Consider the following 20,567-nt stretch of genomic DNA (forward strand, 5'->3'; position numbering starts at 1 on the left):
CACCATGAAGGCGCCAAGTCCGGTGGGAACACAGAAATGGGAACCACCGATGTGCCTGGGGAGTCAAAAAAGGCTTTGCTGATGGAGGATGTGGTACTACCTCAGGCTTGAAGGATGAGGAGTTTGCCTTAAAGACAAGCGGGAGAAGAGCACTCCACGCAGAGACACCAGTAGGAGCAAGGGGATGAGGGTATAAAATTACTGCTTGGGGCTGGGGCAAGCGACAAAAGATGCCCCTTTGAGACCAGGCCATATATCATGGATGGGTAGCCTTCCAGAAGATTCCAACAGTGAATCATAATGAATTGAAGAAAGAAAAAGAGCCTGAAGTTGGCATGATAATTAATAGGCGCATCCTATGAGGCTTCGTTTAGATTCGTTCTCATGCAGGGGCAGAACATGATTAAGCATCTCGGGAAATGCATTTCCAAAAGCATCATCAGAAATCTAGGGCCAAGGTGCCAATCATCCCAGGTTTTGGCAGTCAGATAGGAGCATGGGTCTCAGCCAGCATTTAAATCACCGGCAGGTCAAGTGCCCGGAGTGTCTCCTGGCCCAGAGCAGAACCTCCCAGCTCTGTGCCACAGGACACAGTCCCTCCCCTCCTGGCCAGGTAGCTAGCTAGCCTCCCTGCCTATCTGTACCCTGCCACCAGAATGAGAGACGCGAGGCTGGGGGGCTGCATAGGAAGAAGAGGGCTGCTGCAAACCCGCGGACTGCATCGCAACAAGGTGCTGCAGCGTGCACAGTCTGGGGAGGCCCCAGGCTCCAGTGCTTGCCCCTGCTCTCAGCCCATTTCCTGCTCAGATTTGGGAATTTTCAGGCCTGGAGGGAAAGTCCCTCGAGACGAATATTAGAAAGAGAGAGAGAGAGACAGAGAGCACCGGATCTGCCTGGAGAGCGCGGAAGGAAAGGCTCGGCTCGGTCCGCAGCGGGCGCGCGGAAGGGCGGGAGGCGGCGGAGTCCGAGTTACTTTGCTGAAGGCTCTCGAGTCGCGCACAAAACAGGGCGACTGGGAGGACCACGGGGAAGACCAGCCCGAGGGGCGGGGGAGGGGAGGCGGTTCAGTGGGGCTCTGGAGTGTGTGTCTGTGTCAGTGCGCGCGCGCGCGTGCGCGCGCGCGTGCGTGTGTGTGTGTGTGTGTGTGTGTCTGGCGCCTGTCCAAGGTGATTTCCCATAAACCACATGCCCCCACAAGTCCTCTTAAAAGGCTGTGCCGAGGAGCTGGCCAGTGGAGACCGGCTGGTGGAAAGTGAAAGTTGCCTGGGTGCTCTCGGCGCCGCCGCCCGCTTTCCGCACCCCCGGGACTGCAGCGCGGCCCTCGGCCGGGGCGCGGGCTCTGCGGCGGCCAGCAAGCGAGCGAGCGAGGGCGGCCGACGCGCCCGGCCGGGACCCAGCTGCCCGTATGACCGCGCGGGGCGCCGCCGGGCGCTGCCCTCCCACGGTAAGCGGCGGCCGCGGGGCGGCGGGGCTCCCGCAGGGCTGGGGCGGGAGCGGGCGGCGCGGTGCGGCGCCTCGGAACCTACTGCCCTGGCGCGCCGGGCGCCGACGCTCCCCGCCGCGACCACGGGCTCCGGGGTCCTTCCCATCTTTGCGTGCCGGCTGCCTGGCGTCCCGGGCGCACTCGGGCTGGGACCCGTGACGCCTTGCAGCGGTTCCTGGGGCTGCGGTACTTCTCCGGAAAGGGGAGGCTGCTCACCCCACTGCTCCGAGGCGCGCACTGAGCCACCCGCCGGCGGGAGAGAGGGGTTCACAGCCACCGGCAGAGGCTCTGTGCCGGCTCCGTGTCAGCCCCTGCTTTTCTCCCATCTCTGAGCCGACACCGCCAAGAGACCCGCGCAGTGGCTGCGCGCTGAGTGTGGCGCCCTCCCAGTGGGCACCCTCGCCATGGGCCACACACATGCTTCCAGGCTCTGCTGGGGAGTGGGCGCTTCTGCGTTGGAGAAGTTCAGAGGTCATCCAGCTCACAGAATTCCAGGGTCTGTGCCCAGGAACCTGCTGGCAAAAGGAAAGAGCCGGGCAAGCCGCTACTTGTCTCAGCATGCAAGCAGGAGGTGTTGGGGGACTTGAGTCAAAGTCTGTTTTGCGGGGACCGGACTCCAGAGCTTCCTGGGGCTAGCTCCGAATCTTTTTATTGCAAAATCTGGTTCATTCAGCCGGGGAGCTCCTGGGCTCGGCGGTGGCAGAGAAAGGGGAAGGTGGAAGGAGGGTTCCGTGGTGCAGAGCCCTGGGCAGGGTAGGGGCTGCTCCGCCTTGCACGGGGAATGTCCCGGCCCCAACTGCGGGCAGTAGGTGGGGCAGCTCCTAGAAAGTGCAGGGTGGCACTGTTAACGAACAGTAGGTGTTCTCCCAGTGGGTTTACTTGTGAGGAGCCCTAGAGGGGAATGGCAGGAGAAACTGGCCGGGAGAGAAGCAAATACTTGGAGGGGAATGGAAGGGGTTGCAGGTGGGGCTGAGAGGAAGGGGGAAGAGCAGACCCACAGGGGAGGAAGAGCCCAACTGAGAGACTGAAGACAGCGTCAGGAGGGGGGAAATTGTGGAGGGGGAGCTGGTAGGCAACCAGACAAAGATAAGGGCTGGAGGGAGACCATGAGGAAAGTAAAGGTGGAGGGAAACATAGACTGGTTTTAGACAGGAGCCGTCTAAGGATCTGGTCGTGCCAAGGTCCCTCCAGGGCCCCTGTTGATGGGAAGGATGGGACAGGTGAGGATGGACAGCGGGGCTGAGATGTCTGTGGGCCTGCAGGAGAGGTGCCTTCGTGGCTGTCCCAGAGGCCAAGGCGGGTGGGTGGGAGGAAGAATGGAGGGGAGAAGAGCCAGCCCAGCTAGATGCGAGCTAGAGTGTTAACCCTTGGGTGCCCATTCGGTTCCTCCTCTGAGGCAAACCTGGGGCCCCAGGGGCCTTCAAAGTCAGCTTCCCACGTGGTGGCTGCACTCTCCCTGCACCAATCACTGAAATAGCTCCAAACGCCAGGCAGCCCTTGGGTGTGAAGCTGTCCTCGGACGTCAATATCTTGAAGTGCCTGTGGCAAGGTTATCTTCCTGAATACCGCCTTTCTCATGGGCTCTTTCCTCCACACTGTTTAAAACTGGGGGTTCAGAGCGGCAGGGGCAGCGGCCTGGCACAGAGCCACACCTTCCGCATGGCCCAGTTTCCAATGGGTCCTGAATTAAAGGTTCTGGAGGGCCTGGGCAGCCATTCCCACCCAGGGCTACCTCTTCAACTGCCCAACAGAGCCTGAAGCCCTCCCCGCTGACTGTCCTCCCCCTTTTCCACTCTCCCTCCACCAGGTCAGGCCAGGACCCTCACCAGATCCCTTTACTGAGTGGCATTGGGCCATCCTGTGCCTCTTCCCTCCAGGCCTCCCCTTCCCTCTCTCTGCCATCAACTTCTCCCCATTTTTCATGGCCTCACAGAGGCCTCTTCTCCCTGCGCCCTCCCTGGTAGTCCCAGCCAGGGCCTCTGTTCCCTGGTAGGAGCTAACAAACATTTGGGCTTTTAATTATATGTAAATCAGCATGTTGTTGAGGGCTGTTTCATAGCCTCCTTGTTTTTCCAATGTGCTATTTATTTGCAGTCTTTGTCTCATCATCTGGATTACTGAGGCAGAGCCCAGAGCCCAGGAAGGTGCCAGCTCTCACCCCACCCTGACAGCGTTTCCCTGAATCTGGAGACATCAGCTGCCAGGGGCAACCTTGAGTTGGGGAAAGAAAGTTCAAGAGTCCCTCTGCCTCTGGCTAGAGAATGGGAGACCTGGGCCAGGGGGAGGGTTGAGGGGACTCTGGTTAGCAGGAGGGAGAAAGGAAGGAAGGGGAACGATGAGGTGTCAGGGACCAGTCCCGTCACTCGAGGGGTGAGCAGTTCCTGGGCCAGGTGGGAGCTGAAGGAGGGAAAGATCTCCGAAAACTTCCTGGCCATGATGAGAGCTGGCTGCATGGATGCAGACCGTGCTGGAGCTCTGATAAGCAGGTGCCAACCAGGGATGGCCTAGAACTGGCACTGCTACTTCTGATTAAGCAGTCGGGCTCCTTTTTGACACACACACCCAGGGCTCCAAAAGGTCTCCAGTGTGGGATAGGTTCCCAGTGAAACTGAGTTCGGGGCCCTGGTTTTTTTCCAGTAGCAGAGCCAGACCTGTGTGGAATCAGGTGGGAGGAAGGGCTGGGCCTAGGGAAAATGTCTGGCTGGAAGTCTGCAAGTGGGTGCTCAAACATGAGCTTGAGAGGAGTGGGCAGCCCATAAGACATCTGGCTCGGTGTTTAAAGTTGCAGGGACACAACAATGGGCTGATGCAAGCCCTGCATTCAAGGAGTTTCCAGTGTCACGGAAATTTAGACTGGTAGGAACACCTCCTGTGTCCTCCTTAAAGGGTCAGTGTGTAATCAGGCTCGGCTTGGGTTAATCTGGGAAGGCTTCTTGGAGGAGGTGACATTTGGGTAGTTATCAAGGAGAGCAAGATTGTGCGTGCCACGTAGGAAATGCTGAAAAAGTTCCGGGCAACGCTACATCCTGGGCAAGGGGCAGAGCCTGCAGCATTGTAGGTGTGAGCTCCTTGTTTCTCCACTCTCAGCAGGGCACTGGGGTTCCTAGGGAGCGTGAGGGCTGGGAGTAATGATGCACTCTCTACCACAGACATGGCTGAGCCGCCTGCTGCTGCTGGTCTGTCTCCTGGTGAGCAGGAGTATTACCGAGGAGGTGTCAGAGCGCTGTAGCCACATGATTGGGAACGGACACCTGCAGTTCCTGCAGCAGCTGGTGAGTGTGTGGCCGTGCCTATCTACCTTCTCCCCACTGGGGAAACTGAGGCAGGGAGCAGGGTCAAAGGCAAGGATTGCAGGCAGAGAAATACGGCTGCACAGGACATGATTCATGGCTCCCACCTAGCTCTCATTGACCTTCTCGGGGTCAGGGTCTCTGACCCACCCCCAAGCCTGCAGCCCTCTCTGACTCCCCAGCAGACAGTGGACAGGGTGGGCTTCCAGCCAGTTGCCTGGGTTAATGATTGCCTGGAATGTCAACCATAGACTCTGAAAAGGCTTGAGAAGCCTGCTCTCCCTCAGTGTGATGCTTCCTCTGGGGAGCCATCCCAGTCTGCCTGCTGTGTCGCCTCTAACTCCCAGCCTCTCAGATATGCCACCGACCTGGCACCAGAGCTACTGTCAGATTTGGAGAGGAGGCTCCTGCCTAGCTCCCAGCCCTCCACCCTCACTCTCCTGGCTCTTGCCTGAGCCTTGGGGCTGGGATGGACTGCTCACCCAGGCCATGAAGGAACCCGTGTCTTATTCTAATCCGGCTGGCAGAGTTGTCAACAATTCCAAACATGGTTCAGCCGGGCAGAATCAGGTTACCATCATGGCTGCTGTCCTGCTCAGAAGAGAATTTACCATCCCTCTGGCCAGCCAGACAGGGTGGGGCACCACTGGCTAAGACCAGCTCCAGGGCCCTGAGCTCCGGGCTTGTAGGCTGGGCCTCCTGACTCTCTTACCTCTATACTTTTCCTCCTGCATGTAGCTTCTGCAGCCATCCAGGTAGAACAAGAGCCATAGCATTCTCTGAGGCTTACACTCCCAGAGCCACTGCTCTGGGGGCCAGCGAGGGCTTTAAGGGCACCTAGCCCCAGCCCCTGTAGCTCCTGAATCCCCAGAGCTTGTCCAGCCGCGACTCGAATCCCTGCCAGGACAGGGAGCTCACTACTTGTCGTGGAAGATTATGCCCTGTCCCCTCTGTTAGATAGTTCTTCCTTCTAACTAACTGGTATTTGTCAGATTTCATGGAGTGGGGGTGGAACGAGGAGACTCCTTGTTCTTCTACAGCCCACCCTGGGCATGGGGGAGGCACAAGTCTTTCCCTTGCCTCTGTCTTTCCCAGTATGGTTGGTGGGGAGGTAGATGAGCACCAAACCCTGATCCACCCAAAAACTCTAGTTCTCATTCTTAGGTGAGCTCAGTTGAGCTGCAGACGCCCTGCCACCCCTGGCCTGCTCTCTCTTACAGATTGACAGTCAGATGGAGACTTCGTGCCAAATTGCCTTTGAGTTTGTAGACCAGGAGCAGTTGGTGAGTTATGGTTATTTATAAGGCCCCTGTGCCAGCCCTATATGTGCTTCCCAAGGTGGGTATATGTGGGAACATGAAGGGAGGAGAAATCCCATAACTGGGCATGGTGAGAGCGTGAGGATCCCTGGTGCTCGAGTTTGGGGTGCCAGGGTCCAGGGCCGAGCAGGATCCGGGCCTCAAGTCCCCTGCTGCTCCCTTCTCCTGGCCCTGGCACATATCAAGGCCTTCCTATGCACCAGACACTTTCTAATTTAATCCTGACAGTACGACTGTGTGACATACCAGTCTCGGTTATCGTCCTCAGGGAGGTTCAGGGAGCATAGATACTAAGTGGTGGGGGCCTGCTTTGAACCCAAGCAGGCTGGCTCTAGGGCCAAAGCAAACCAAGATGACTTCTGGGTCACATGCTCTGCTTAAGGATGTCGTTCCCATCCAACAGACTGAACAGCAGCCAGGGAGTCAGTCCAGCCCTTTCCCTCTTCCTCCTACCCCACACCCAACCAGCCATCAAGTGCTGCCGGTTCTGCCTCCCAGCCGCTCTGGGCTCTGCGGGAGCCTCACCCAATCAGTTGCTTGGACAGTTTCAAGAGCCTCCCTGCTTCCAACGCACCCCATCTTCCCGCCATTAGGGGGAGCTCTCGGAACTCCAACCTGTTACCTTCATTTCCCTCCTCCAAACCTGTCAGCACCCCCTCACCCCTGCCCCTCACTCCAGGAGAAAGCCTCCAGGTTGGTCAGCTTGGGATTTACACCACACAGTCCGGGCCCACCGCCCCCATTCCCTGCCCCTTCCTGCCTCCAAGCCGTGGCACAAGCCCTTCCTGTGCCTGTGATGTCTTTTCAACTGCCCCCCCCTACTGCCCCTTATTCCACGCCTGCTCATCTTTGCACCTGCAAAATCACCATGATACGCCCCAGAGTTGCTCCCATCTCTGAACTTCTGCACACCTGACCCATATACATGTCTATTAGAACTGGAGACCACCTCATGGTCCGAGGAATAACCTCAGTATTTCACTCACTCACGCCTTAACCAATGTGGCGAGTTTCCTTAGCTAGGAAATGATGAGACTGGTACCAGGAATCCGGCGCTGAAGCAGAGTGTCTGTTGAGGCAACCACCTTCTCTGAGGGACACAAAACACGGAAGTTATCCTTTGGGTCCTCAGGCGGTCTCTAGTTCCCCCTGTGGCCTGGAGGATTTGAAGGAGCCATATAGTAAAGGACTTATGGTGAAAGCAAGCCAAAGAGAGAGAGAGTAGTTCCCCAGGATCCACCTTAGCTACACACCCCCACTCTGATGAAAGCCTCACCTTCCAGAAATCTGAGGATGTCTCTAATCGGAACCCACATTTCCTTCCCTCTACCTCAAGCCCAGGCAGCTCCAGATCCCATGAAAGAGACTGAAAGACCAGCTGAGGTCAGCGCCTCCCCTTTTTACTGGGGTGGCGTGGCCCTCCCCTCGGGGGCAGGCGAAGGGCAGGCCGCAGCCCTCCGTCTGCCCGGGATGGGGGCACCTGTCACAGAGCCTGGGTCCCCCGATCACATCAGCCAGACCATGAACTCCAGCTTCTTGTTTTTCAGAAAGATCCCGTGTGCTACCTTAAGAAGGCCTTTCTCCTAGTGCAAGACATAATGGAGGACACCATGCGCTTCAAAGACAATACTCCCAATGCCAATGCCATCGTGACGCTCCAGGAACTCTCTCTGAGGCTAAGCAGCTGCTTCACCAAGGACTATGAAGAGCAGGACAAGGTAGGAGGGTCCTGGAGCCAGGAACAGTGAGCAAGAGTAGAGGGTGGCTTTGGTGGTACCCTTCCTGTCCTTGTGCACATAGTATATTCACTTGCTTCACCCTGTGTCATGGTTCCTCTCTCTCTCATTCATTTATTCACCCCACATACCTCTGCTGAGGACTTACTGGGCAGGAGACACGGTGCTAGGCCTTGGCGGTGTCTTCGTGAGGAAAAATTCCGTGGCCCCCACCCTTGTGGAGCTTACGGTTAAGTGAGGTTGGCAACCATTAAACAATGACACAAGTAAATAGCATTATGAAACATGAGCACTATTCATTCACTCGACCAATGGTGAATGGTGCCTCTTGTGTACCAGGTACTGTTCTAGACACTAGGAATCATCTGGGGTCAAACCAGACGAGTACCCGTATCCACGTTCATGGAGCTTACATTTGGCGGGGGGTGAGAGAGTTCACAAAATATACAAGTAAAATACGTGCTCCGTGGGATGGTAGTATGTGCATTGCTGAAGAGAAAGCCAGGCAAGGGGGAGACCTGAAGGAGGTGAGGGAGCGGCGCCATGAAGGAGGGCTGCGTGGGGCTCTGAGAAAGAAACAGCATTCTAATTAAAAAGGGGGGTGGGGAAGAAGAGAAGGAGAAGCCTTCCGAGTAAGAGTGTACTCGCTTGAGGTTCAAAGATGAGGAAGAGTTAGGAAGCTGTGAGGCTGGTCAGAACATTCCAGAACAGGGAATGCTAGGCCCGAAGCCCTGAGGTGAGCAGGACTGCACATTCAGGACCACAAAGAAAGGGTGGTCGCCAGGAAGTGTGGAAGAGGTGGGGAGAGAGGGGAGGAGGCGGGAGCCAGCAGGGGGCGCATCTGGGGTCTTAGGGATGTGGTATGTTGGCTGAAGTTTGAGGGAAGCTTTGGGGAACAGAGGAATGACCTAATCTAACTTCACTGCGAGGACCGCAGGGGGCAAGAATGGAGGCTGGGAGGCCAGCAGGGGGCGCGAGTCGGGGCCAGAGGTTCTAGTGGCTTGGACCACTGGCGGGCAGGGGGACACAGCGCGGGGCTTGGACCCCGGTGATGCTGTGCAGGTGGAGCGAGCGGCTGTGCTCCCAGGTCGAGTTTGGAGAAAGAACGCACAGGATTTGGGGATGCGGTGGCCATAAGGAGCTGAGGGAAGGGATGGCTCAAGGCCGGTTTTGTCTGGAGCAGTTAGGGGAAGATCAGGCAGAGAAGGTTTGGGGAAAGGGCAGGAGCTCAGTTTGGGACACATGAAACTCCAGACGCTTGTGAGACAGCCAAGGGGAAATGCGGAGCAGGTGGCTGGATACACGGGGTCTTGAGTCTGTCTGGCAAGATACTCGTGTAAGAGGAGGTGGTGTGGAGGTCATCTGTGAGGCCAAGAGACTGTAGAGCATGGCCCACTGTGGGAGGAGAAACAGACCCCTGAACCCCAGCACCCAGAAGCCAGGCAGAGGAGGGGACCCGGCCAGGAGACTGGGAAGGAGCAGCTTGAGCGGTGGAGGGAAAACCAGGAGACTGATTTCACTGGGCCCGTGGAAGACTGTCTCCAGATGGAAAAAGTAGTCGCCTTTATCCAACGGGATTGAGAAGTCAAGCAAGACGAGGGTAGAAAAGCGTCCGATGGCTCTGGCAGTGTGCGGCTGCTGCTGGAGGCAGGTGTCAGATGAGGGTGAACGGAGAGGAAGCAGAGGCAGCGCTGTGGGGGAGTGGGGCTCCATAAAGGCACAGGAATAGAGGTCACCAGAGGGAGTGTGGGATTGCGGGAGGAAACATCTTTCCCGAGAGGTATTAAGGCTGAGGTTTTCCAATGTTAAGGTTCGTTAAGTATCACTTGGGGAGCTTGTTTAAAAGCCAGATTCCCAGTACGTACCCCTAGAAAGTCTGATTCCCTGGGGCTGTGGGTGGGCTTGGGAATCTGCATTGTCACAAGCCACCCACCCTGCATGCACACTTCCTACACCCGGCGTGAACGCAGCAGGGTGGACTTGAGGAAGGAGGGAGCCTTTGAGGCTTACAGGAGCCAGTCTCCTGAGGAGAAGGCTGGTGCGGGTTCAGAGCTCCTGAAGAGAGAAGGCACAGCCTCTGTGTGATAGGTGGGCATCGGGACCTTCTGTTGGATGTTGCCGTGTTCCCTGTGCTGTTACGAGGTGAGGTACGAAGGGCACAGAGGTTTACGAAGAAAGGAAGAGAAAGGCAGTTTCCCTCTTTCTTATAGTAGCCCTGGTGGGAGGCTGGAAGGCACTGTAGAAGAGGAAATGAGCCCAAACTGGATAATCCACTTGGCCAGTGTCACGTGGGTGGTGGGTGACAGAGCTGAGCCCAGGTTTTCTCATGCATGCGTTCATTCATTCATTCATTTGCTCATCTGGTCCACATTCATCAAGGGCCTGTGCAGCTCAGTTTAAGGAAAAACTTGGTATTTGGAAGTCATTGGTGAGTAGACCACGGATGAAGCCACGGGCATGTGGGGCCTCATCTGGCATGAAAGGGAGAATGTAGGTCCAGGACAGCCCTGAGGAATGCCAGAATTTAGAAGTCTGGTGGAGGAAGGGAGCCTGGTAAGACGACTGAGAAGGAGCCGCTCAGGAGATGGGAAGCTTCTCAGAGCCCCAGTGGGTGTAGGAGCCATGGTCCTATGAGCAGAAGAGAAAAGGACAGCTCGATAGACAGGACTGGGGCAACTTCAGCCCCCCCTTCCAAGGCATACTCATGCCGGAGAAGGACCCATAGCCCCGTGGCCTGCTCCACACCACGGGATGACCCTTCTAAAACTTGGGTCTCACCGTGCCACCAGCCACCTCCCCAACAACCCCTCGGATGTTTTCTCTTTGCCGTATGGATCAGGTTAGCAGTTTGTGACATGGCCAACAAGGGCCCGAAGCACCTGGCCCTTGCTGACCTCTCTTGCATGAATCTCTTGCCAACTTCTTTTTTTTTTTTAGTCTTTTTTTTTAATTAATTAATTTATTTTGAGAGAGACAGAGAGAAAATGTACAAGTGGGGGAGGGGCAGAGAGAAGGAGAGACAGAATCCCAAGCAGGCTCCGTGCCGTCAGCACAGGGCCCAATATGGGGCTCGAACTCACCAACTGTGAGATCATGACCTGAGTGGAAATCGAGAGTCGGACACTTAAACGACTGCGCCACCCAGGTGCCCCATCTCTTGCCAACTTCTTCCTAGGTGGCACCACTATAGCCGCTCTAGCCGTCTTTTGGTCTTTCCACATTTCAGGCTCTTTCCTGCCTCAGGACCTTTGCCCACTCTGTTCCCACAACCTGGACCGCTCTCTCCAACCCCACCTCCTTTCCTGGTTGACCCTTGCTCATCTTTCAGTTGATTCCATGGGGAAATTCACCCTGGGCCCTCATTTGGCTCGCGTCGTTGTGCACTCTCAGATCATTCCACATTTCTTCATATGACTCCCTGCACTTGTAACGTGTTTGATGCCAATGCCTTGCTAGATTCAGTGTCCCAACTCAGACAGTGACCACCTCTCTCATGCTCATTGCATGATTCCCAGGTAATTGCCATATGCCTGGCACATAGATATGTGCTCAACAGATCTGTGAATAAATGACATATCTGGAGATCTCAGGGCTGGTTCCACTACCCAGCAGGGGTGAGGGGAGGGAGAAAATGAAAGAGAAAAAGAAGACAGATGTGAAAAAGGCCAAGGGCGTTTGGCAAACAAGCTAGAGACATGGCTCATCCTCACCAAGTGGGGGGGGGGGCCTTACTGTCTTTCCAGGCCTGTGTACGAACTTTCCATGAGACACCCCTCCAGTTGCTGGAAAAGATCAAGAATGTCTTTAATGAAACAAAGAATCTCCTTAAAAAGGACTGGAACGTTTTCAGCAAGAACTGCAACAAGAGCTTTGAGAAATGCTCCAGCCAAGGTAAGCACCAAAAGGGCCAGCAAGTGTGGGTCAAGGGGAGGGTGTAAGGAACAGAGCAGGGATTGGGAGGTGAGGGGCGGGCTGGAGGGACCCTGGGCAGGCAGCCTGGCTGCGACGCGAGCTCCTGTGTGTGTAGATGTGCTTTTCTCGTGTTCATATGTGGCTTCACGTACCTCTGGGTGGTCCGGGCACATGTCTTTTCTGACATGTGTGTGCATGTTGAGACATCGAGAAGGATCATGCTGGTGGCTGTGAGATCAGGGAATGGGCAAGGGGCCCCTCTCAGAGGGCCCTGTAGGCTTGGAGGCTTTCCCCACCGGCTCTGCAGGCTGGCTGAACGCACAGGGGGTTCCGTGGAGAGAGCAAGGCTCCATCTGGGAGCCAGGGCCCTTGCACCAGGAGCCCTGCAGTGAATCACCAGGATACCCTGGCTCCAGAAGTCCCCAGGATGCCTTGAATGTCCCCTCAAGGGAAAAGGCTGGATTTGAAGGCTGAGCATCACTCAAACTCTCCCAGTGCAGGCCCAGCTGCACACGCGTGTATCCTACGTGGCCTCGTCTCTGCGTCCTGTGCCACGTGTGCCCTCCTACATTCAACCTTGCTCCCCGAGGCAGGAGCTGAGGCCCCGCGACCTGCCAATGGCCAAGTCCAATCTCGTTGCTTCAATCCCAAGGCCTCAAGTCTTGGCCACATTCCAGCCCCAGTTTGTTCCCGCCTGTGGCTGTGGCTGTGTGGCCCCTGGCTGTGCATGAAACCACCTTGCTGCTTTCCAACCAGCACTGTCTATGGGACCTGAGGGTGTCTTGTGTTAGTCCTGGAGGCCGCTGCTCAACCACCTGGCCAGCTGCTGCTCAATCGTGGCTTGGCACCTTGCCAGCTGGAACTCCAGGAAAAGCTGTCCCCTGGTCTTCCCTGACCCTGGCCCCCAGTCTGTCCTCTAAACCCCACTCTTTGCTTTCTGCCTTTGAGACCCTGCAGCTTGTACCTTCCTTGCCTAAAGCCTGTGTCATGAGCACTGGCTCCAGTCCTGTCCTTTCCTCAGCCCCTAGCTGAGGGATTAGGGGATGAGGGACCCTGGACCCATATCCCCCTCTCAACACCTCCCCCCCCCCCGGGAAACCTGTGCTGGAGGCTGGTGACTCTATCTCTTCCCCCCCATCTTTCTCTCTCCCTCTCTCTGTGGTTCTTTCAGATGTGGTGACCAAGCCTGATTGCAACTGCCTGTACCCCAAAGCCACCCCTACCAGTGACCTGGCCTCTGTCTCCCCTCAGCAGCCCCTTGCCCCCTCCACGGCCCCCATGGCTGGCTTGACCCGGGCTGACTCTGAGGGGACAGAGGGCGGCTCCCTCTTGCCCAGTGAGCTGCCCCTCCGCACAGTGGACCTGGACCCGGGCACTGCCAAGCAGCGACCACCCAGGAGCACCTGCCAGAGCTTTGACTCTCCAGAGCCCCCGGGTGTAGAGGCCAGTCCTATCGGAGACTCACCTCAGCCCCAGTCCTCTGCCGGGGCCCCCACCCCTGGGATGGAGCACATTCTTGACTCTGTGTTAGGCACTAACTGGACCCTAGAAGAGGCCTCCGGAGAGGCTAGTGAGGGTCCCGTACCCCAAGGGGCAGAGCTTTCCTCCTCCAGGCCGGGAGGAGGCAGCATCCAGGCCAAGATGACCGCCAGGCCCAGTGACCTCTTGTCAGCATCTTTTCCATTGTCCTACTCAGCCAGGAGCCAGCAGCCAGAGGACATGACTAGCATACCCCTGCCCACGGTGGGCCCTGCGAGACCCACTGGCCAGGCCCAGAGTCATACACCTGAGAAGACAGACCGTCCATCTGCCAAGCCCAGAGACCACCAGGAGCCAGGCTCTGCCAGGACCCCGTCGCGGCCCCCACGAAGCCTCAGCAGTCTCAGGACCCCGTCGCGGCCTCCACGAAGCCCCGGCAGTCCCTCGGCCCTCTCTGCACAGCCAGGTCTTCCCGGAAGCCACTCCTGGGGCCATGTGCTGCCCCTCAGGGAGTTGGAGGGCAGAAGGAGCACCAGGGATCGGAGGAGCCCCACAGAGCTGGAAGGACAAGCAAGTGAGGGGCACAGGCCCTCAGCCCGCTTTAATTCCGTTCCTTTGACTGACACAGGCCATGACAGGCAGCAGGAGGGACCCTCAGACCCTCAGCTCCCCGGGTTTGTCTTCCGCCTGCTGGTGCCCAGCATCATCCTGGTCCTGCTGGCCGTCGGCGGCCTCCTGTTCTACAGGCAGAGACGGCGGGTAAGGAGAGCCCCTGTGAGAGGAGGGCATCCCGTGGGGGCGGTGGCACAGCCTGGGTGGGGGAGCAGGTCGAGCGGGTCAGAGGGTTACTTGGGCTCCGCCTGGGTTCTTCAGATGCCAAGACAGGAGGCCAGCTGAGCACAGAAGATGGCAGGTTGAAGTGGGGGGTCTATTCAAAAACAGGGGACACCCAGGCTATAAAGTCAATGGGAAGGGACCAGGAGAGGATATTCTTGGGCCGAGAGTGGGAAGAGAACCCGGCCATGAGGGGAGCTAGGAGAGGAAAGTGATGCTGCATGGAGGTCAGGGCAGTGTTCGCTGGGAGCTCTGTGGGGCCCCGGGCCCCGGGCCCCCTGGGATAGGAGGCAGCCTGCATGGGGAGAGGAGATGGGGCGTCACCAGCAGCGAGGCCCCAGGGAGCCCTCCTGGCCCCACGGCTGACCCCCACATTAGGGTAGCTGGGGGAGACTTTGATAACTCTCTCATCTACTCCTCTGGGCACCCCCTGCCTGGGGGTGAGGCCACAGTACCCACACCATTCCCCAGCTCCTCAGGGAGCCTGATCTTTACTGTCTGTCCCCAGAGCCATCGAGAGCCTCAGACAGTGGATTCTCCCATGGAGCGACCAGAGGGCAGGTGAGAGTTTGCAGGAGGTGGGGGTGCTCTGGAAGGCACAGGGGGGCCTGTCTTGGCATCTGTTTCCCCTCCAGAGTTGAGGGAGACTTCCTTTCACTTGCTCTGAGGAAGTGGAGCCCAGAACAGGATGGGAGGCAGAGAGGAGGAAGGGCGTTTCTTCTCTCCTGTATCTCTGGGATTTTTCCTGATTTCTCCTTAGGGCTAGGCAGTTCTGAGTCTTCTAAGTCTGAGAGGGCTGGAGCACATGTGCAGGGGTTTGGTGGACAAACTTAAGGGGCTCCCTCACTCCTCAGCCTCTGCTGAAGTCTTATGCCAGCCCTATGCTCTGCCCACAGCCCCCTGACCCAGGATGAGGACAGACAGGTGGAGCTTCCAGTATAGAGGGGTTTCTAAGGTAAGATACTGATTTGGATCTCTCTCCACCCCTTAAAATTAGCTACCCTCTTTTCTAATCACCCTACATTTCTAATCACCAACCCACACCTGACTCCCTCCCCTCCTGCTCTCTTTTCCATCCGTCCCCATATCCTGCCAACTGTCTTCTTTCGAGATCCTCAAGAAGCCGCACGGCCCCTCCATTCGCCCCACCCCCACCATCGGAGGCTAGGCCCTGTGGCCTGTACATCGGCTTATTATTTCTATATTTGGCTTCTAGTCTTTGCTGCCACCTTCCATCCCAGAGCAACCAAAATCTTCTTGTACGTGGTCTTTACCCTCCCGGGGAATTTGCACCGCCAACCACTTCAAACCCAACGTTCTCAGCTTGGCACCTCTTGCCAGGTTTCTATCTGTCAGCACCCTATTTGACCCTTCTCCGCAGCCGAGCTCATTTCTACGTCCCTGATTTTAGATTCATGGACCCCCAGAACCTTAGTCTTAGAAAGGCTTTCGGAGGTCATTTGGCCAGTGTCCCACCCGACAGAGGCCTCCCCTTTTGCATCCCCGACAGGGGGTCAGCCAGCTGCTGGTCCCATATTCCCAGTCCCAGGCAAGCTCCCTGCCATCTCCCAGGAGCGCCGCAAGGAAATCCTGCCTCGAGTGAGCTTCCCTGCCTGCTCCACGATGGTCCTCCCTCCTGTTCTCACGAGAGCCCTCCCAGTGTCTCAAGTCAGTTATCCAGGCCCCCTTTAAGAATTCTGTAAGCTAAGTGTGGCACAAGTCCCTCAAACATTCCTCGTATGATAGGGTTTTCAGACCCCTCACCATCCTGGTCGCCCTCCTTTGGACACACTCGTTTGTCAATGTCCCTCTGAAAATGTGGCACCCAGCCCTGGACACAGTGCTCCAGATGTTGTCTGACCAGCGCAAAGTACAGTGGGACTGTTAACCTTCCTTGATCTGGACACTTCTTTTCGCGCAGACTCAGATTGCGTTAGTGTTTCTGCCCATCACCAGTGCCCACTGAAATCGTTTCAAGTCCTAATGCTGTCTTCATAGTCCTCCCAAATGTGTCTCCTGCACACTGATGAGCGCCTTCTATTGTCCTCGCCCACGCTGTTGGTAAAGATGTGACCCTTATCCTTCCTCACCCCCGGCTCCCCGATTCCAGGCAGCGCCCCCACCTCCCGTTCTTCCTGATTGTCTCCACTGCCCGCTGACTGCTCTTCAGGTCCTCCCCCTCCGCTCTTTGGTATTTGGTTAATCCTGTATCAATTGGCACTTACTTGGATGTTGTTTTCATACACTTTGAAATCTTATTTTATGTGTACATGTACGTTCCACATCCCTAAGAAGGCTGTAAGCCCCTTGAGGGCAGGGACTGTGTCTTCCACTTTCTTTGCATTTCTTTTTCTACTACAGCGAGGGCTCCTCCACATCTGCCAAGAACTCAATAAATAACTGACTGGCTTCACAGTTGACTGACCACCTGACCCTGGCCAGGCTCTAACCGACCAGCCTTCCGGATGACCGGTTAACCAGCTAACTAATCAACTCTGGCTGCCTGGCTGACCAGCTGGCTAGGTGACTTTGACTGATCGACTGACTAGCTGGGAACTGCTTAAACTGAACTGCCTGCCTAACTAACTAGCTGGCTAACGGCCTGACTTGCTGATTGGCTCGCTGGCTGGCTAGCTAGGGTAACCCATTCAATTTTCCAGTCACACCCCATGGCACATACACGTGAGCGCCTTAGGACCTTCCCATGGGTACGGTGACAGGTCTGGGCCACTCCTCGCAGAAAAGGAATCTAAGGAATACTCAGAATCGAGGGAGCCTATTTAGAAGAGAGCACGAGGGAGCGTGTCTGGAATCCTGGGGTCCCCCCTTCTCGGCGGGGTGGGCTAAGATGGGTGAGCGGGTCAGGTGGGACACTGGCAGGGCTGTGAGGATGACCCAGACTCCCTCGAGACTGGTAAAGCAGAGGAGGGATCAAGGTCCCTGGGGACTCCGTGGCTCAGTGCTGCACCACCCTCTGACTAGTTGCCAGCCTCCCCCCTTGGTCTTGGCCCTCCGCCCCATCTCTTCTACACCCCTGCTCTGCTTTCCCTGCCTCCCTGTTCTCAGGCCCTGCCCAACTTTCCTCTTCCTCCCCCCTAGATTTCACTTAGAAAGGGAATCCAGGGCAGGAACCACACCCCAGATTCCTGATCCCACCACTTGGATCAGTAGGTCCAGCCTAAGCCCAAGGAGCCTCAGGAGATCCAGGACGAGCCCCTAGCCTACCTGCCACTCTGACGAGAGAGAGAAAACACAGAGGCAGAGAGACGGATAGACGGATGCTCAGAAGAAGACACAGGCACTCTAAGGAATCAGGGCATACGGGCAGCAGACTCACCCACTTGGTCCTTCTTCCCTCTAGCCCCAGCCGGGTCTGAGACCCCGCTGTGCCCAGCATGGCTCATGTCCAATTTCTGATTCTCCCTTCTTCCCCCTCCACAGCATGGGAATGGGCTGGAAGCCAGAAGCTATGGTCCCATCTGCCCTCCTTGTCCGTCACGGACTTTGCCATCGGGTCTATGGATGGTCAGGGAGGGAAGCCCCACACAGGATCCCAAGTTGGATGGAGCCCAGGGGATTTCTGCTCCGGGAACAAAGCATTCTGAGCATGCTGGGCAAGGGACAAGGATGGGGGTGGGGTTGGAGAGAGCAAGGCCCTGACTCCCATGGATGATCCAGGGAGGCAAGTCCCTTGGCCCGTCAGGAAGGAGGCGGGGTTACTTAGGGGATAGCACGCCAAGTGGCAGGGTGGAAGTTTCCTTGTTCCGAAACTGCCTCTACTTCTTCCTCTTGGTTACCTGTGACCTGCTGTCCCGAATATCGAGTAACGTGCGCGATGACCGTCTGTGATGAATGGTGTGGAGGTGGGAATGAGAAATTCTTCTTTGCTAGAGTTAGCAGGAATCGTTGGTTCATTGGCCCAAGGCCAGGGAGGTGGCCTTGCCCGAGGGGAAGTCTAAGGACGCTCAAGTGCCCCCCCCCCACCTCCCTGTTAGACTCCTCCACTTAAGCAGCTGCCAACCCCCTCTCCTGGCCCTGCTCAGGCCTCTACCCGGCCCCGTTACCTCCCCCTGCGGTCGCTAGTTCCCCAGAAGGAGGTAGGAGGTGAGGCCAGTCTGGCCAGAGGCTTGGACTGCTGCCAGGAAAAGCCGCCTGGTCCTTTGCGGTGTCTGGGGTGGCTGGGAAGGCGAGGGAGAGGACCAGAGGAAGTCCTGCCTGTAGCACCACCGAGAGCCCACAGGAACGCTGTCTCCCCCACCCATGTCCTCAGCGACCCCTCCCTCCACTCCCACTCGGCTGACCAGCCTTTCTTTCTCTCCCTTACAGCTGGGCGCACAGGACAGTCTCTCCATGGGACGAGACATCATGGGGGCGTCCACCACCACCCCTCCCCAGCCATTCTCCTCGCAATGTGGCCTGCCCACCACGAGAGCTCCTGACCAGAGCAGTGAGGCTGGAGTCCCTCTGCCCTCGACCCTCAGACTCTGGACTGACCAGGAGAGGGCTGGAGGTTGCCCTCCACGCTGCTGATATTTATCGTGGGCCCTGGCGGCTCCCATCCACTGGAGGAAGGCTGGGAAGCTCGGCTGAGGACCCTCTGCGCCTCAGGGGCTGTGTTCTCCTCCTACTCCCCTCCAAGCCACACCTGGGCCAGGGACCCAGATGCCTGTAGGACGTGGGAGAGCAGGGTGGGCACCGAGGAATGAAAGAGCCCTTTGCCCAGAGGACCGCCTGGTGCCTAGGGATGATGCCAGCACCGACAAGCAAGGACTTGTCTCCAGCGAGAGAAGCATGAGATTGGCAGGGCGGGACAGCGTCAGCTGGATTTCCCGTAAAGGTGTGCGGCCCAAAAGACGGGAAGAGAAGGCCTCTGGGCCTGTTGGTCTGCACTGACAGCCTGGAGCGTGTCTGCACCCTCCGCTTGCCCAAGTGCCCTCTGCTGGTTGCCAGACAGAGAGGAGAGGTCAGCCCTGCCCTCGGGACCTGTCTGGCTTGGCTCCAATGCCAAGGGGAAGACCAGGCTCTGGGATCTGCCCCACTTTCCCTCCAGCCCTGCCAGAGCTTCTCCGGGAGGCTGCGCAGAGGCTCCCCTCACGAAGGAAGCCATTGCACTGTGAATACTGAACCTGCCTGCTGAACAGCCTGCCCCGTCCATCCCTGTGAGCGAACATCTGTCCGGCCTCCTGCCCCTCCAGCCTCTCGCCAGCTTCCTGCACTGAGTGCCCGAGCCGGCCTTGCCTGTCGACTGAGGGAGCCCCTAAGCCCTGACCTTCTGCTCACCCAAGCTTCAACTCCCCAGGGTGGATGGGGTGGGAGAACTGCCTGGGCTGCCAGCCAGAGCTGGTCTTTAGGCTGCGTTGTTCGCCCAGGTTTCTGCATCTTGCACTTTGACATTCCCAGGAAGGAAGTGACTGTGGGAGGGCGGGCAGGGAGGGCAGAGGCAGACCCAGAAGGAGGCTGCGGGGTGAACTCTGACTGAAAATGGGTCTTTGCAATTATGGGTATACCGCTGAGGTGGGGGGAGGCGTCTGCACCCTGACCCTCCGGCCCAAGTCTCCTTCCCTGCACCAGGCCCCGCCCCCCTCATAGCAGCAGGGCAGTGCTGGCAGGCACCCGGCTGTCCCCGTGGAAGCCCTGAGGCTGGCCTTGCTCTCCAGCATCTCAGCGCGGCACCCAGCTCCCATTCTCATCCCCCCCCCTCTCTTCCTCCACCTGGGTAGGCAATGATACCCCCAGCTCTCACCCCTACACTGTCTCTCTGGCCGGGCCAGCCGGGGTGGGAGAGGGACCGGCTATCTGCTTCCAGTTCTGTCTTGAGGGCTTCAGCTTCCTGGGCCAGCCTGTGGCCACCGTTCTGAGAACTGGCAGCAGGTGACAGGGCTGCTGATTGCCCTTGGTCTCTTTGTGCTGCTGCAATCCCTCCTCTCTGCTGCCCTGGGCCCTCCGCTGAGAGATCCCACCCTTCCTGGCCCCTGGGCCAAGGCCCATGACTTTTCTTCCTGCCCTCGAAAGTTGGGGTCTGCTGGCCCCCACCGCCCCTGCCCTGCCGCTCTCAGCCGAAGAAAGAGCAGCGGGGAACTTGCCCTGTGGGGGCTCCTTCTAGTCACAGACTCTGTATTTGATGCTAGAGTATATGTATTTAAAAGTGAAAGGGAAAAAAAAAAAAAACCCACAGAAAAAAGGCATTCCTCCCCCACCCCAAACATATAGTATTTTAAAAGTCAAGAAAGCAAATCCAACTCCTTGCAGAAGCTCTTTGTGGGCGCTTGGTGACACAGGTGCGGGAGGGGCCCCGGACCTCTGGGCTGCTCCCCCGGCTACCTGCACAGGAATCCCTTCTTTGAGAAAGCCGAGAGGGAACATTGGCTCACACACTGTGAGATTTTGTTTTTATACTTGGAAGTGGTGAATTATTTTATATAAAGTCATTTAAATATCTATTTAAAAAATAGGAAGCTGCTTATATATTTAATAATAAAAGAAGTGCACAGGCTGCCACGTGTGAGTCATGGGA

At 57.3% G+C, this 20,567-nt stretch overlaps 1 protein-coding gene across 5 annotated transcripts; it reads left to right on the forward strand.

Annotated features, from left to right (window-relative positions):
• Nucleotides 1-1,100: 1,100 nt before the first annotated feature.
• Nucleotides 1,101-20,258, forward strand: CSF1 (colony stimulating factor 1). 5 transcript variants are annotated; one of them, XM_043575796.1, is made up of 10 exons: nt 1,184-1,444; nt 4,633-4,755; nt 5,994-6,056; nt 7,640-7,810; nt 11,572-11,719; nt 12,912-13,685; nt 13,848-13,978; nt 14,562-14,614; nt 14,950-15,008; nt 18,380-20,258. In XM_043575796.1, exons 1-9 carry the CDS (start codon nt 1,406-1,408, stop codon nt 14,993-14,995), a joined length of 1,548 nt encoding a protein of 515 aa, XP_043431731.1. In that variant the 5' UTR covers nt 1,184-1,405; the 3' UTR covers nt 14,996-15,008; nt 18,380-20,258. The 5 variants fall into 5 exon arrangements, with proteins under 5 accessions (XP_043431729.1, XP_043431733.1, XP_043431734.1 ...); XM_043575794.1 differs by having other exon boundaries at nt 1,101-1,444; nt 12,912-13,978; XM_043575798.1 differs by having other exon boundaries at nt 1,180-1,444; nt 13,437-13,978.
• Nucleotides 20,259-20,567: the final 309 nt, after the last annotated feature.

Source organism: Prionailurus bengalensis, chromosome C1, assembly GCF_016509475.1.
Source record: "Prionailurus bengalensis isolate Pbe53 chromosome C1, Fcat_Pben_1.1_paternal_pri, whole genome shotgun sequence".
NCBI classification, from domain to species: domain Eukaryota; kingdom Metazoa; phylum Chordata; class Mammalia; order Carnivora; family Felidae; genus Prionailurus; species Prionailurus bengalensis.

Excerpts from the sequence above, each read along its gene's own strand:
- CSF1 (XM_043575794.1), top strand. The coding sequence starts at position 1,406 with ATGACCGCGCGGGGCGCCGCCGGGCGCTGCCCTCCCACG. Across the intron at positions 7,811-11,571 it reads ACTATGAAGAGCAGGACAAG|GCCTGTGTACGAACTTTCCA; the intron begins GTAGGAGGGTCC and ends CTGTCTTTCCAG. Across the intron at positions 11,720-12,911 it reads TGAGAAATGCTCCAGCCAAG|ATGTGGTGACCAAGCCTGAT; the intron begins GTAAGCACCAAA and ends TGGTTCTTTCAG.